The sequence below is a fragment of the Orbicella franksi genome, chromosome 10 (assembly GCF_964199315.1).
Source record: "Orbicella franksi chromosome 10, jaOrbFran1.1, whole genome shotgun sequence".
Lineage (NCBI taxonomy): Eukaryota > Metazoa > Cnidaria > Anthozoa > Scleractinia > Merulinidae > Orbicella > Orbicella franksi.
This window is the reverse complement of record NC_138154.1, coordinates 12823939-12842081: the sequence shown is the minus strand read 5'-3', so window position 1 is coordinate 12842081 and position 18143 is coordinate 12823939. Positions and strand designations below refer to the sequence as shown.

At 37.6% G+C, this 18143-nt stretch overlaps 1 protein-coding gene across 1 annotated transcript in view; it reads right to left on the bottom strand.

The window, feature by feature from the left end:
• The window catches only part of LOC145499453 (kinesin-like protein KIF21A), a 39513-nt gene extending 31287 nt beyond the window's left edge, over nucleotides 1–8226 (bottom strand). The window contains exons 1-6 of the mRNA XM_081478969.1: nucleotides 7801–8226; nucleotides 7469–7648; nucleotides 7212–7254; nucleotides 3937–4119; nucleotides 3271–3318; nucleotides 1127–1219 (exon numbers count right to left, since the gene is read on the bottom strand). Of these exons, the coding sequence (XP_081335095.1) occupies nucleotides 1127–1219; nucleotides 3271–3318; nucleotides 3937–4119; nucleotides 7212–7254; nucleotides 7469–7648; nucleotides 7801–7835 (582 nt within the window). The 5' untranslated portion in view covers nucleotides 7836–8226. The remainder of the gene's footprint in view (nucleotides 1–1126; nucleotides 1220–3270; nucleotides 3319–3936; nucleotides 4120–7211; nucleotides 7255–7468; nucleotides 7649–7800) is intronic.
• Between the last annotated feature and the right edge of the window lie 9917 nt (nucleotides 8227–18143).

Here is an 18143-nt window from a genome sequence, read left to right as displayed (position 1 = left end):
AATCACAGGTTCCCACCAGAGGTAGGAGCAAATTATAAACACAAACTGCAGGGTGTTATTAAATTAATATTCACATGCCCAGAGGGCATTTTCTAGTAAGACATAGTATACATTTGCACTGGTCAACAAAATAAAAATTTACAGACGAGTTTAAATCTATCAAGCTAAGATTTGCCACCCATTCTGAATGACTTTAAAACAAAAAAATCGATATAACGACAATTAATCAAATCATATTGACACACATATACCAATTTACTGTGTAATGCTAATAGGGCATATATGAACAACACTAAACACTGCTATTAATAATTATGGACACTCATACATCGCTAGTCAAAAAGTAGAATTATTGTTCATGATGGAGTCTCCTGTAGCTAAGTGACAAAGCATCTTTATCTCAACTTGTTTCCAGGAGGTTTAAGGTTCGACTCATATCTGGAAAACTCAGAATTTCCTTGCTTTCTGAGTATGCCCGGGTAACTGACAGAAAAATCATCTCCAGAACAAAAACTTTTACTGTGTACATTTAAAAGGCAATATTAATAATTCACTATATCAGAATAAATTTATTAACAAAAAAGAGAGCACTTGACTTATTGCACATGTATGGGTACAATCCTGAAGGTACTTCAAAAAGCTCCAAAATTCTTATAATAAGTGTTTCCTTTTGCATTGGGAATTCTGGAATACCTCTAAAGGTGCTCGTGTTTTCAGGTGTTCAGTGTTTCCTTTTGCATTGGGAATTCTGAAATACCTCTAAAGGTACTCATGTTTTCATGTCAGAACAAAAATGCTGGAAATTCCCATTCATTAGTTTACTTGCTTAATACGCTTTTTAAGAAAACCTCTGTAATTTTCCATGACAGATGCTTGTACAAGTAAAGTATTATACACTCTGAGACAGTGTGCAGAAAGTTAACCCCTTTGTCAAAAAAAAAAAAAACAATTTCACAAAATAATAATTATAATTATATTATTAGTTCATGACAACAAAAAATACACAACAGCACCATACAGTCACTAGAGAATGTTCCTTTACCAATCACATGTACTCCAACATAGTCTAAAGAACTGGGCATTAAAATTAAGAATAAAAGAATACAAAAATATGGCTATTTCTTACATCTTGTGCTGAGTTCACTGGCTTCATTGTCACACCCATGGTATAGATGATGCCATTTGCATCTTCGTGAATTTTGACATTGCTCTTACGACCCTACAACACAAACAAATATAACACAACTTAAAACAACCACAGCAGACACATGAGAGCTGGAAAGTGGTTGCAGTATTACATGGCAGTCAATCAATAATCAATAATTAGGATGTAGATACTTATTAAAGATAAATCTTGTCAAGATACCCTGGCCAACATAATTGTACATTTGTAACAATTACTAATATTACAACCCAACTGTCTACATACAATGCAAGTTTATTTGATGGATTGCAAGTTAAAAAGTCAGGCTCCAGTTTTTCAAAGGGTGTAATAATGCTATCCACTGATAAAATCATTATCCAGTGGATAGCATAGTTTGTTTTGTCAACACATACGATCCACAGATAGTGATTTGTCCAGTGGATAGTGTTATCCACCCTTGAACAACTGGGCCCAGACGAGTCACTATTCAGCTCACAGTTTTGACATAAGCACTGTACTGCTGTACTGTATGTACTGATGCAGGTACACGAAAGTCCATGACATACTATACTATGGCTGATAGTCATATAGTTTCATGTTGCCCTACATGTACCTCATGATCAGTCAATAATATTGTATTATTAAATAAGTTATTAATCACACCACCTTTATTGGGCAAACGATTTTTCAATCGTGTGGCTGAAGTGTGTAAGGTCACATGGCTTTGTCTGGCCTAGCTCACATCATCCACTGCCAGGTTCACACACCTCAGTTTTCATCATCATTTTAAAATAATAATTGTAATTGATGCATTTTAAGTCAGCAGGGTAAAAACACTTACACATGCACAGTAGAAAGATAATTAAATAAAATTAATATAATCTTATTAGTATGGAACAAGTAAAGTTCACTTGGCAACTGTAAGGTTTAATTGTACATGTACAACAAAGTAGTTCCAGTCAAACCTCTGGTTGCAACCAGCTTTTGTAAGTGACCACCTCTCCTCAGCGACCAGTTTTCCCAAATACATGTACCAAAGTCTAATCGTATCTATAACAAAATTCTTGATCGTGATTGGTTCTCTACATGCCTATTTGCCACGTAATCGGTGAGCGATCATGTGGGTGTCCTATTAAAGGTATCCAATTTGAACTTTTTTAATAATATTGGACACGTCCGGTGATTGGATACCCATGTGATTTGCATGTCAATTGCGTGCGCTTTAATGGCTCTCTTTTCAATGTCTCCTACAGTTTTCAAAACTTCTGAAACACGCTACATCTGTTTTTGCTCAAAAGAAGTTCTCAAAAGACATTTTTGATTCCAAAATTTGTTATAGATACGATTAATTAGTAATTGAACCTTGTGTCATACAATTCAGATAGTAATTGTGCTTGTAATAATTGTGCGTGTAATCGTGCTTGTCCAATTCTGAAATTACTCGCACGATTACTCCCTGAATTGTACTCCACACAGTCCAATTACTAATATTACAAATCACTATATTTGGAACCTTGAAATTAGCTTTTCACATGAATAATACATTTAAAACCTAGTTAACAACTGCATCGCAAAATGGAGGCTGGGTGCCTGTGATATCCAGGAGCTTCCACTATTGGCAGCCAGCTCCTAGATGGAGACTGCTCCCATGGCTGGCAAATCCTGGCAAGCCAGCCATGAGCCCCCACGCAGAAGGGAGAGCAGGCACCCGTCACACTGTGTGAACAGTGGAAAAGAGGGAGGGAAATGGGGGGGAGGGAGGAAGCCTTGAAGATGAGGTCCCATGAACTGCCACGCAAATAACACGCTAGCGCCTGTAACGCTAAACACACTTCAGTCAAAGAGCACATGGGATCTGGCGCATGCCCATGTATGAAACGCCGCTGACTCCAGACAACACTGGCGCTCTTTGTTGTTAACTCCCTTAAATTGCATTTAACTGCATCGTAAGTCTCTGCGGTTACAATATGCTAATGAGGAAAAATTTTGGCCCAATATGGGCTATGTTCTTAAATAATGTAAGTAACCGCCTCCCATAAGCGACCACCTAGGCTTGACATTTTGGGTGGTCGCATATGGGAGGTTTGACTGTATTAAAAATAACCTTCACATCCAATATATCTTACCCTATTATTGTCCAAATCAAACAGATCCATAAGTTCTTCATTATAAAGCTGAAAAATAGTAACCACACAGGTAAATTAACTCAGTTCAATAGAAATTGCTCTGAATATATCTACAGCGTATACCATTACTAATCATATCTACAGCTGCATGACAAAATTCTTGATCATGATTAGTTCTCTGCACGCCTATTTGTCATATAATCAACACACAATAATATTATGTGGGTGTCAAGTTGTAATTGAATACCTGTCACTGGATAATTTTGCCATTTGTATGCCAATTACTTGCTCTTCAATGGCTTTTTTCATAATACATGTATTTCCTACAGTTATGGGAGGCACTACTCACTTTTTCACTCAAAAGAGGTTCTCAAAAGACTGAAAAAATTCGAAATTTTGTTATTGATACAAATTATTATTCGCAAAATTCAGGGAGTAAATATGCTCGTAATTTCAAATCGGCCTCGTGCTATGCACTCAACCAATTTTGAGATTACTTACCTAATTACTCCTTGAATTGTACGACAAGAGGTCCAGTTGCTAATTACTAATCAAACTTAGTACTAAATTGGTAAAATAGAATTATCACCAAATTGATTTTTCCTCTTACTCAAGAGCAGTTCAACCCCAATGAAATATTTGTGATTTTTTTAGCATGTACTGTACCTCCATGAACTGCACTGTGATTTTAAAATCAGGCTGTGGTTCATTTCTCTCTTTGGCATCATGTTTCCTTCGGTCTATTCCCTCAAACAAATGTGCTACTGCTCTGGGAATGATACCCTCCTCTTCTGGTGACGTAGCAATGTCAAAGCCAGTACCCATTGTGTAAGTCTTGCCTGATCCCGTCTACAAGTCAAGATTAACATTGCCGTGAATAAGGTTACTTTTGTTCATTGTGGTAAAATACAAAATACTGACAGAAGTTCTATCATCTGTCTCAGATTGTGGTCTAAAAGATTAACATTTTTAAATCTCAGAGGTATATGATACATTCTGTATTATGCAAGGATGGTCATTGTAGCTAAGATTTCCGGTGAACAAAGAGCAGTTTGAGGGCAGGCAAAAAATTGGGGTTGTATGAAAGAGAAAGAGCTCACCAGACATGGATTTTAAGCTGGAAAAATCAAACAAAGTCTAGTTCTCAGGCAGCCATTTTTTTTCCGCTTCCCATCCATGCAACTACACTTGCATGTATAACTTCACAGATGGCTACAGAAGAACGATTTCTCTTTTTATATTATTTTTTGGTTGAAAATGTTTGAGTCCTAACTTGGGTGAACCTGTATGGGTTATTGACCAAGTGCGAGGTCAAGATGGCTGGATATTGGCCAAGTTCTTTTTGTGTGTGTTTATGGACTGAGACAGAGTCGAGGTCCATAAACTCACAAAAAAAGAACAAGGCCAATATCCAGCCATCTTGACCAAACAAGCTTGGTCAATAAAGGATTTATGTGGCTTTTGGAGAAATTTTTCTTGCGAGACACGGTGGGTAGTTCCAAATGAGCAAGATAGCTCCATCTTGCCCACTCGGGTAGCCAATCCCAGTGCAGGATTTGATTCATCTTACCCGCCCACGTAGCTAGCCATATAATAAAAAGGCTTACCATTCAAATGCAAGGTACAGTATTGAGCATTAAAAATAAATAATTATTACATGGCAAGGTAGTATTGAGGTAAATCCGAGCATTCTGATTGGTCTTATTTTGGTGGGGATCATGCCATATGAACTATTTCCATGGAAACAGCCATAAGCCATGAACTTTTTTTGCCATATAATAAACTATTTACTAACCTAGTTTGTTTCAAGCCATAGTGAAGAATACTGGCCCTTGGTAATTTTTGTATGGACCTTGCTGAGCTCAGTCTATACTGCCACAACCTCAGGCCAGTATTCCCCAGTATATTCCTTGTGCTCAACTACCAAGTGGTTATTATCATATCTGTGCCTCAATTTTCTCCACATAATATACAAAAATTAAGAATGAAAATTGGTGAAATAGCTATTTTTAACGACCCAGTGACAACATTACTGGCCATGAGTGTTACCACGATAAATTTGACGCATATAAGTCTTAAGAGCCATTCATCTATTACAATACAAATAAATGTTCACGTGGAAATGCTATAAAATGTTACATTTTACACCAGAAATTCATGACACTGAGCCAATAGGTGTGTGAGCACAACAATTACACATGTCCTAACTATAAAGATATTTACAAGCTTTATGTCTTTGACTTGGCAGAACAGGCATGAGTAAGTCATGACTAATTTTCTGCACAATTAACTTGAGTCAACATGGCCCAAAGAAACAAATTTCCATAAAATTCCACAAAATTAGAGGTTATGGTACAAATCACATGTAATTCTTAACTTGCATGGACATCTGACAATGCCAAAATTTTGTTTCTAAACCATAACGAAATTTCAAATCATTGTAAGACAATTTCAACTTACCAAATGCATTTCACAAAAAGTGGTTTCCAATTTAAATTGTTTTTTCTTGCAGCCTGTTAATTTGTTATGCAAATTAGCAATTTTTGTGTAACACAAGTGAAACCAAGCAAAAACCACTTTAAAGGTGATTTAATATAAAAATACACATTTAAAAGTATGTGGGTTTCCAAGTTGCATGTAATTTTCAAATTCATTTCAAAAAAAACTCTAGAAAAACATGACAGGGAAAACGATCAATATTATGCATTTTTCATTCAGTATTTGATCTAAAAATAGCTACATAAACAATTACATGAGAAATTTATCACTACAAAAGGATTTCCTGTAAATGAGGGCCCAGGAAACATAGATGGACTGTAACTGAGAAGGGAATACAATATTACTGCTCTGTTGTTTCATGATCTCTGTTCATTGCGTGATGGTAGAAAGAAACGTGTTTTAGCACTGGTTTTATAACATGTAAATAGCTATTTTAAAGACTCTCTTGACATGTTCTAGCATCAATTTTCAACCAAAAATACACTCTCACTGATATTACGCCAAGTGCGATATGCTGTGGCTAGTATTAGGAAAAAATTCACAATGAAGTGTGTGATTCTGAGAACAGTAACAGATTAATTAGGATAGTTGCAATAAATTAACATTGCAAATATAACAAAACAGAAATTATGGCAAAAAAAAAATTACCAGCCAAACTGGAACAAAAATTTCCATAAGATTTCACACATGCTCGGCTGTTCTAAAAAGTAATTCCTTCAACGAATTGTCAATCGAAATATCAATGTCTAATATAAAACACAGCTCAACAAATGTATCCAATAATATTTTTAAGATCGTTCATCTTGATGCAGAAATCTTGTGGTAAGCATATTAAGATACCTCGCTTTTGTAATTATATTTAATTTCTAATTCACGGAAAAAATAAACCGAATGAAAATTGATTTTTCTCGGCAGGGCAAGTAGCGGATAATCGTTACTTGTGAAGTTTCGTGTTGATGTCGACTCGTCAAAACCTAATACGATCAATATTATTCTTCGATTACAGAGAGATAAAAATAGGCAAGCTTAGAGATAGGTGGTTGATTAAAAGCTCAGACGCACAGAATGTACAATAATCACAATAAATACAGGCAGATTGCATGGAAATTTCTTGCACAAAACACAATTTTACGATCAGCGCATAAAAGCATAGCTATAAATCTGTCTCTTGATATTATTCCAGCAACACTGTTTTGAGTACACAACAGAAGCTATCGAGATATCGGTTTTCCATGGAAAATAAAAAAACAAAAGTACCGTGGTAAGTAAACACATTTAAAGGCTTGGATTTAAAAAAAAGAGTTACCACCGGAAACCATTTTCATTTAAACCACTTTGTGTTCAAATGCCAGGGCAACAGCATGGAACAAGGGTTTGTATGTTCATTAAAGCACATGCAAATTTCTATTTCGCCGAACTAAGGTGCAAGCCATTAATTTTACCTGACCATAAGCCAGAACTGTCGCATTGTAGCCATCTAGACATCTGCAATGAACAAAAACAATGCTTAGCTTAACTCGTTTCAGCAATCACGAAAACATATTTAGGCTGTTTTTATACGCGATGACTACAGATTTTGGCACTCGTAGATGTCATATCGGCCGGGGTTTGAATGTACAATAACAACCGCAGATGGCAGACATTACTGAAGGCGACGAAATAAATAAAAATTCTTAAAACGAAGTTTTAGTTAACTCACCCTTCAACGAGTCCTCTGAGACACTGCTCATAGATCACAAACTGTTTGCTTTCCATATCAAACACATGATCGAACGTGAAGGCTTTGTCTTTTCCAAGTACGACTTGAGGATGTCCAGGGGTAACACAAGTACAAACTCGACACATATCAATTCGCTCGGCAGCGCTTTGAGGACGAATCCTGCCAACAAGAACACATAAAAAGGCACGAATGAATAAACAACCACGCTACAGAACGCTTGGCAGGGTGTCCACATCATTTGATCTAGTAATAAACTGTTGATGCATTTCGAGAAATTTTCTTCAACCATTTTTTCAATGTAAAATTCTCACCTTAGAGCCACGCGAACCGACGTTTCGTCCTCCATGTTCTTGAATAGTTGGCTATAAATACAATTTTCCAAGAACGAAGGCCGATCTGCTACATAACCATGCAAGACAGCGGTAGACTAGTTCATTCATATTCGATTTCTCGCCGGTGAAAGCTAGAGGAAAACTGTCATCGCGTATCCAAGAAAATTGCGTGGACGTAAAAACTCGCTTGTGTCAAAATGTCGTTCTAGCTTCAAGCCATAAAATGCTAATATTTCCGCCGATCGATCAGCTAACTCGGTGCGTTGAAGCCATTGTTGAAGACTTTCAATACCAGCGAAATGGACAGGACAGGTAAATGCGCTTCGCTGCTTGACCGATTTCACTCGAATATGAATCTCATTAGATATTTGCAGTCGCCTTTCCAATACAAAATGGCCGCCAAGTGGATTCGTTTACGAATGCAGCATTGTGGGATTCCTCGTTTGCGCTTCGACCAATCAGATTGCTTCTTTTAAATTACGCTTTTTGGCGGGTAATATTGTGATGACGTCAAAACGTCTGGATATTGCCGGAAACTTCTGAACTTCGCAACATCGTAACAATATAGCTACAAAATGTGATTACTTTTAACATTTCATTGACGTTTACCTGTTCATTTACAGGAAACAATCTGAAGCAAGTGCCTTCGTTATCTCAATTACGTGAAACGAGCACGTAAAATACTCATGATTTCAATTTATCTCACACTTCACTCCGTTTCGGTAGAAAACCAGTGAAAAATGAGATATTTTTCACAACGTTACCATATTCGTAAACACTTAACGCAAAAATAAAGCATTTGAAATTGTATCATTGAGATATAGACGCTGAAATTTTATTAAAACCCTATGCAGTCCATGAACCAATTTAGAGACCGATGCAACAGAGTTTTAAAGAGCCAAGCTCATTGTTAATGAATAAAGCTTTTAGTATAAATTATTCAGGTAACCGGCAGTACCAAGACAACATTGTGCTGTGACCGATAAATAATTCAAGAATAATTTAACTACCGCAAAAAAATTATCCGCATTTTTTCCTCTTTTCTTTTCACCCCCATGAAGCACTCGGTCGGAAGATGGGCAAAAATCGATGAAAACATTGCCGAAAAACATGTTAAAATTTCGTTTTATCTTGAACAGCCGGGAAATTACGCGGATGGGAAACCAAAACAAAAGGTTGGAATTTTCCCCATTACTTGAAAGTCAAAATATATTTCTTGGATTTTCAAAACAATTCGTAACCTGGGCAACCGCTGACTCCGTGTTCGTTTAGAACATCTGTATACTGGCGGAGATTCTTCAGTAATTGTTCGCACGTTTCAAGAGAGTCATTTCGCTCCACAATTTCGCAAGAAATCATTAAAATGGGATCAATTTATTAAAAAATATGCGTAAAAATGACCTTTATATATTATGTGCTTTCAGTTTGCAATAATTAACTCAACATTTTAAATACGTTTGGTCAGACAATAAGTGCTGTATCTAAAATAATAATTTGGCTTGCTACCTTTAAACATGCCGAGGCACACGATTTCGCTCAGATGGCAATTTAATTTTCTTTTTTCAACGCTACTTCCTAGGGAAATTAAATTCTTTAATTATGTTCCTTGTATAACGTCAGATTAAAAACTCTATCATTCTAAAGAGATCTCACCTCGTCAGAAGTTTTTCGTACATGAGTTCAATCGAACTTTTATCTGACCCTATCGTACGAACAGTTGCCTTATAAGGTGACGAAAAATTCCATCTATCCTAATCGCTTTTGCCGACTGATAAATTATACAAACCTAACCCGTCCATAATACTGATAACTACTTGCGTGTAAAATAACATAATTACATACAAGTCATCCGCCAATGGCATCGAGTTCGAGAGCAGAGCAGTGCTTAAAATAAAAAAAATCTTTTTTTAAGTTATCAGTTACATTGTAACTGTCTATTTATTGCAAGAGCCGACCCATCTAAGCAATAGACAAATTGAAGGAAAAGCTAGAGCCTTGAAATAAAGTTGGGTGGTACGTCCACAAGCGCGCTTTTCACCTACCTGCCGGGTAGCTGGTTGGAAAGAGAAGATATAAATTTGAATGTTTTCCCGGCTGTTGGGGGTTGGGGTGGGGAGGTGACCCATTGGTGGGGATTTTTCGCAGGGTTCAATCCTTGGCGACTTCCCTTTGACTGGGGCAAGGGTACTAGGCGCTGGGGCATTTGCAGGTTCAGGGAGCCCTACGCGCCGCAGCTCTGGGGCCCTTAGTTTGCTACTCCGAGATCCTAGCACCACAGGGTTCCCTGTTTACCAGGGGGTACTGCTCGGAGGTACTGCAGTGTTAACGTTATAATAATACACATGAAAAAATTATTCGATTCTGATTGGCTGAGAGCAGTGCAGTTCAAGTGTAACACCAGTGCAAAATACACATCGTAATTCTGGATTATGATTGGCTGAAAGACAATAGGAAATTTTCCAAGCCAATGATATTACGTAAAATGATGACGAAAGTTTTGTATGGAAACTTTGAAAAAAGTTTTATCGAATGCGAAAAAATGGCTTCAAGAAAGGTCTTCAGCTATTTGCTCCGCGCAAATTTTTTCATGTTTATATTTACATTAATAAGTAATCATACGGTTTTTATCTTTCAATTTGGAATTAATTTGCACTTGTGAATTTTTCAAAAAGCTGAAATTGCACTCGCCGAGGCGGCTAGTGAAATTTCAACTTTTTGAAAAACTCACTCGTGCAAATTAATTCCAAATTGAACTCGAAACCGTATGATTACCTATACACATCACCCCGCGATGAACCATTGCATCTCATTATTATGAAATGTTCTTATTTCTACCTCCATCAGTTGTTTGTTTGAGGCCCGAATACTAGGTCACAACCGGTACGTAAAGCCTCATTTTTATGTGTGAAGGCCAATGGTTCTGGCTAAATATATTAGAAAACGACGTTAAGTTTGGTGGCGTCACATTGTTTTCGAAAACCAGTGTCAAATCATTTTCCGACAGCTTGGTTCTTGACATCTCAGTTAATTCTCACCGGAGCTTCGACAGATGATCAAGGGGAGAGAGTTAATCCCCATGTAGACCTTGTGTCCAAGGTTATTTTTTAGAAATGGTACTCAGATCTTCCGCGGTAGTACTGCTTTTATGTCTGAAATCAACGACCTCTTTGGCCTCGCAGACGACTGCGAAAGCCTTAGCCACTGTTCAGCAGACTTGCCAAAGAGTGTAACACAGGAAGCAAAGAAATTAAAGAGGAAATTTCGCGAATTAACGGCTTCGCGAACAAGACATGCAGGAGGACGAAAGACGGACAGATAGGCAGACGGATAGACAGATAAACTGGAGAATCATGTTTTAAAAACGTAACACTCTACAATGGCATAAAACCTGAACTTTGGTTTTATTTTTGACTATATTTAGACCACATATCGTTGCTATCATAAGCAGGAGCCATAATCGGGGACGGAGACCGTAAGTCTTGGGATCCGCGCGCACCTATGATGTGGGACAATTTTTCTATTTTTAGAACAAATTGCGCCACCATGACGACATATATCCGCGCGGATCCACGCACATGTCGGGGGCTCTCGCGTGGATGTTGTCACGTTGCCTGACGTTGCGTGATCAAATGGCGAGAGTTGCGAGATTCTCTTGCAGATTTTTCACAGCGATGACAGGAAATAAGAACCAGGGGTCTTACATAAAGTTTTATGCTCTGAGCTAATGGAAAAGGTGAGTTTTTCAAGGTCGAAAACAAGACTTCAATTTCGCGCCGTGAATGAATAATTATCTGCTCGCGCTAGTTGTACGCGTAACTGCTTTTGCGTTTGTTCTGTAAAGAAAAGTTATGTAGGAAAACTCTTTACTCTGGTATCGAGTTAATTTGTGAGTTTCCCAAACAATGCTTAATCATAACCAAACCGCGTTTTGAATAGTTTCTTATTGTTTCTGTTTGTTTGGCGAGTTTGCAAAAGTTTTCGAAAGGAAAATCTGACGCGTACAAGTAGCTAATTTGCATAGTGCAGCGCGTGCACATTCAAATTTGAGTCGGTGTTTTCAATTGTCAACAAATCTTGACAAATATTTCTTTCGTTGTCGTTTGTGCCGAGATGCTGCAACAATTTTCACCAACGCCAAAAGGCTACTGACATCATGTGTGTTTCTTTAACACAATGAAATTTTACACTGCGAAAATAAAATAGACTTAATAAATTGACGTCAGTCTTTTATGCGTCTGTCCTCTTATTGATGATAAATTACGTCATAACATTGTCAAAGTGGCTGTGAAACCACGAGCCGGAGGCGAATGGTTCCGCATTAAACTTTGACAATGTTATGACGAAATTTATCATCAATAAGAGAACAGACGCATAAAAAACTGACGTCAATTTGCTTTTTACAATAACAAGACCCCAAAATGGTCAAATGTCGGGAATAAATGAGGGGAAAAGACGCCGTAAACTTGCCGCGAACAAAGATAAGTGAATTTTATTCAAAATGACGCGCACATTGTCAATAGCTTTTCTCGCCTTTTTATTGTCTACTTAAAAAAGTCCATAAAATCCCATTGGTTAAAAAGTTGACAGTTTGACAGCTGAAAGTTGAACTTGAAAGCTTCGCATAAATTAAAATTTTATCCGTCTGTACTCTTATTGATGATAAAAACGAGCCAATCAGCGCGCGAGAAATTAGACAGTTATTGTAAAAAAGGAGTTTTGACAACTCAACCATCAAAGCGTCATCGTATTTGCTGATTATTTCTGCTGTATTCACATATTTTCAGCTAAGCTTTTAATATGTTCTGAAATATTTATCAATCTTAAACATATCATGAAAACTAGAGATATTATATGAGTTCGATGTACGTTTTCACATGAAAGTGGGGAAGTCTGATTTGACATGTTTTACTGACTGTACAAAACACGCACCGGCGGGCGCTCTTATTCATCGACAACAGACATTTAACGATAAACGATGAGTTAACTCTCTTTAGCCTGGGCTTTTTTGCTTCTTTTTTTATTTTTCTCGTTCGTGAGCATGGGATGGGGCTCTTTATGTTTCTTCGTGTTTGTGTCCGACAAAAGAGCAGTTTTTAAGTGAGTGTCAAAAAAAGAAACAAAACCAAAAGAGTCGCTCAAGCCAATCACAAAGGACAAAGACAATACTCGATATATACGTATATACGTAGTTACATGTAGCTGATGTGAAGCGCGGGAAAACGTGTGCGAGCGAGTTACGATTGGTTTTGGTTTTACTTCAGCTGATTGGATGAAAAATTGACGCGAGTTTTTAGACCAATCGCGAAGCGTAGTGAGTGCAAAACCAATTACTTTCCCATACTCAAAGAAAAATCGCTTTAAGCACAAAATCCACTCTTAGTAACTCACCCGGCATCAGATTTTATGAGACTTTCAGTTTCTCCAACATTTTTTAGATATCTTTCATCTTCTTGGGTAGTTTCGTCTTGTCGAGCTTAGTAACAGGACTACTTTCTTTATCTCTGGCTGTAAATTTAATTGTAAAAAAGTGAAATAAGACTACAAATACTGTTCTTGCCAGAGAGATGGAAAGGCAATAAAAAGATATTAGAGTTCTAGGATTCCTAGCTTTTTACACGGTTGCCATTAAACAGGACTGGACATACCAGGGTTATGAATACTACAGCCATATTCCCTTGCACAGAAAGCACTAAGACAGTATTCGAAAAGAAGTAACTTTTATAATTAGGTCGCTCAACGGGCAGGCGGCTGACAACATTGTCATATTAGCCTAATTATGGCAATCAAAAGGATGTGCTGATAACATGTATGTGTAGGTAATCGTATGATTTCGAGCGCAATTTGGACTGAATAAGCACGAGTAAATTTTTCAAAGGCTAGCTAGTACTTGTTTATTCCAAATTGCATGAGAATAATCAAATGACTACTAACTGAAAACATGCTATTTAAGGTCGTCTACACATTGTTTCCTTAGGTAGACTGCAGTGTGTTTGGTATTCCAATACCTTCGAACGTTTCTGAAAATATTTAAAAAACTTCCAAAAACGCGGTTCAAAAGTCTTCGGCGAGCGTGGTAGATCTTCGGCAATTTTCGGCAATCGTACTAAATCTTCGGCAATCCTTGCAATAGGGCGGGTGATTGCCGCAGGTGTTCCAAAATGTTCGGGTGATATTCGTTGATGGAAGAATTCGGGTGATCTTCGAAAGTACTCGGAAAACGTTCAGTAAATTTTAGTAATTTTCTATCGTCCAATTTTTTTGACTATCGCGCGGGCGACTGGGCTCGAGGCAGGCCACTCTAATCGCGCCCATTGAGATACAGGGATGCTGGATTCTGGATGTCTGCGCCAGCATGCATGAAGGGCAGCGCTGCTGCGCATGGCATATTGTTTATTTTGCCAAACATATTTGATTTCGAGCTAAGATGGTAAACGAAGCAAGCGATGATAAAACTAAGATCTCTCATGAAAAGCCCTATCACTCTGCGAACAATAAGAGACGGCTAACGATATTTATTCTTACAAGGGAAAAGTAAATGTAAACTTGTTTTTTTTCGCAAGAATCACCCGCGCATGTCAGAATAGAAATTTTCTTTAAAATAATCCCAATCTGTGAAGAGGCATGGCAGATGTAAGCTTGATTGATTACAGTGCTTGATAAATTGCCGGCGTCCCCAACAGCGGGGACAAAAGGTTTTTGCTCGCTGGTAGCTTTCATTATCCGAATCCATGTCTTTTTATTTCTGTGCTGTGTTTTGTTTTGCGTTCAGGCGGCGTAACCTAGTTTACCGTAAATGGAAACCTAGAATTTCTAGCAAGGGAATGTGAGCGGTCCATAATGAATCAGGGTTTCAGGGCGTAAACGCAATAAGCATGCGCGCGTTTTGGCTTCGCACCAGGCTCCAAGTGAAAAAAATGGCGGGAATTTTGTCAATCGTGTAAGCAAAAAAAAATCGCTGCGTTCGTTCGTAAATATTGTTTTAACCACTCGAAAATAAAATTCATTTCTTCACGCCGCTGTGTAATATCCTTAAGATATAGATGGGATCCTGTAAAAGAAACTATAATGAAAATAAGGAAAAAAGGCGTACAAAATTAGCAAAAATGTTCAATTAAGCATTTGTTGAATAGAAGTCTTGAAGATATGGATCTAAATTCGGTTTGTAGTGCATTAAAAATCTTCGCTCCATGAAAGTGAAAGCTCTTCTTCCCAAATTCTAGGCGAACTTTAGGTAGTTTCGCTGAGAAACCATTGTGCCTTGTGTTCTTAGAGTGGAGTGATCTTTCTAAGTAGGTCTTAAAGGGGGTATAAACACCTGATTAACGGCAAAGTTATTCTTGTCTAGCTAGCGAGGGTGATATATGCGGTATTTAACAAACCGAATGTGGTTTAGCGTGGTCTGTACTCTTACCGACAACGATACGCGGTACAGACCACGCCAAACCACATTTCGATTTGCTTTTTACCACAACATCAACGTCAAAGAAAATGCTTTTTTCAGAGCGCGAGCTGGAAAAGGCATTGCGTGAAACATTAAAGCGAGCAGCGTTGTCTGGACTCTTATCAACAACGGCAAATTAGCCAGTCAGATTGCGAGATTAGTAGCAATTGTGGTAAAAATAGACGTTTCCTGCTTGGAATCTTCCATTGCATTGTCTTACGGTGATGTATTCAACTATGTATTCACTTTTCTGTAACTCCTAACATTCCCCCGACAAAAGACAAATTCGTTTAAAAAATAGAGTAGGAGTAGTCAGGAGCTAACATTGTAAGATAATGGTTTGACACTGACTATTTTTCAGTGATGTTTCGTTCAAGACGTTTCGGCTGGTGTTTGAGCCTTCATTATTATGAACGAAACATCAAAAAATACTCGGTGTCAAACCTTTATCTTACAAAAGACAAATTCAGCGTGACCTAATGCTGCTATAAGCACTTTATAACACTTTCATTTTAAATTATTTCTAAACTGAAATCAAATGGCGACGCTTTGCGAATATTTTTATTTAAGAAAAACGTTAAGAGACCTTTAAACGACCGTTGAGAGAAAATATGGAAAGATATCAATACTAACGATTCCTTGATCTTGCCATTCAGACAACTGACAAAATAACCCTGCTTCAGTTATTGTACGGGTTGAAGCACCTCAGCGATGCAGTGTTTATAGAGAGATGCAATTTCGACTGCCTATTTTGCTTTAGCGGGAATTGAAGCTAGAGAACTTTGCCTAAAAGGCCACGTTCGATATATCAATAATCTAACATGGCTCCGTGGCTTTCAGGACAAACCTCTATATTTGGTGGTGTTTTCTATGTATCCAAGTCTCTTTTGGGAATCGCGAGACAAGAGAAACTTAAAAAATTTGCAATTTTGACCCGAAAGACTCGGATCCATGCTAGAATAATGGTATATCGGACGTGGCCTATTAATTAGTAACAGTGATTGGATCGAGAGGAGTACAATTCAGGGAGTAATCGCGATTTGAAATGACGAGCACGGTTACCATCTGAATTGTGCGACACGAGGTCCAGTTACTGATTAATCGTATCTTTAACAAATTTCGAAGTTAAAAAGTCTTTGGAAAACATATTTTGAGCGAAAAAGGTAGTAGCGCTTTCACGTTAAGAAGGAAGCCATTAAAGCGCGCGTGATTAACGCGCAAATAGCATAGGTATCCGATTACAAAAAGTTCAAATGCGACACCTGTAATTGGACACCCACGTGATCGCGCGCCGATAACGTGACAAATAGGAAGGCAGAGAACCAATCACGATCAAGAATTTTGTTATAGATACGATTAATATCACAATAGCTCAGTGATTTCAAGAAGCCAACAATGTTTAGCTTGAAAACGAAATTTGGTTCAAAATTCCCCAAAACGAGAATTTCCATTGCTCCTCAGCTTTTTTTTGTTTTGTTTTTTTGCAAGGACGAGAATATAAAATCAAATATATGTTCAGCTTATATAAGAAATTGAGTGACCACTGACTATATTTTTAAACGGGTGCCAATATTATTTATCAATTAGCTATTGTTTAAATATGTACACGAAGTGAAACGGTTGTTTTGATGCATGACAGGCAGAAAGACTGTGACCTGCCCTCAGGGAGTCCATAACAGGTGGGCGAATAGGCTACGTTCAACATATTAATATTCTAGCATGGCACAGAGGCTTTCAGGACAAATTGCAATTTTCTTAAAGTTTCTTTTTTCCCTCAATTTCCAAAAGAGACTTGGATACAAAGAAAACACCATCAAATACAGAGGTTTGTCCTGAAAGGCTCAGACCCATTTTAGAATGTTGATGTATCGAACATGGCCTATTCAACAAACACGAACAAAGGAGTAACTTGTTAATTATTGAGTGAAAACTGAATAGTGTAAACTTTCCTATCTCTAGTGCTATTTTGCAGCGAGAAGTACGTTCCTCACAATCGTTTACTTAACTCTTGCAACTAATTAGTTCATCGGAAATTTTGAAAAGATGCAACTGATCTCAATCCGTGAGCTATTATTTCGTAATTGTCATGGAATTAAATGATTGGCCTGTTTCATTGTGGAAACGAGCACATATAGACGAAACGTGAAATAGCAATGGACAGGGATCTTATTGCTAAGGCTTGTGCTATTTCCGGGGCGAGGACATTTAAGGTGCTTAATTGGATAACTGGGTGAAATTATTTGTTTCTTCCAGGAGGCGTGGTTACATCTCAATCATATGAGAGTTGTGCATATTTTGATCGTCTATTGCCGTAAATTTCCGAATTTAGCATTTCTCTATGCTCTTAGATTTAGCAGCTCTTTTCCTACAGCAGCTTTAGGAGATCGCAGCTTTCTAGGCTCGCTATTCCCATGTAGCTAAGACTAAAAGTGTACAATATGCAGACCCTTCATTATACAGTAGAACGTGTTATATGACTTTGTGGTATTTTGCGTAGATACGTGCAACGTCAAACTTTTTATTTTTTTCCGACTTCAACACTGCGTGACCTGTTTGGGATAGTTATAATGGTAACAGACAAATTGAATACCTCAAGATTATCGCGAGATTCGTAGGTTTAAAATAAACTTATTTTTCGATCGAAGTTGACCTCATTATTGCGATAACAAGTTACGATTTGTATTGGGTGAAATGCCTGGGTGAATGTCTTCAAAAGTTATTGGTAAAATACCGGTAAAGGTACTGCCTATAAAATAACTGCAAAGCCTTCGGCAAAAATATTTGAATTATGCCTAAGCGTGAATATAATTATTCAACTTGAACACCGCAAGTCTTTGAAATTTTGGACGTTTACCGTCTTCTTAGTGCATTTCTTGCCTAC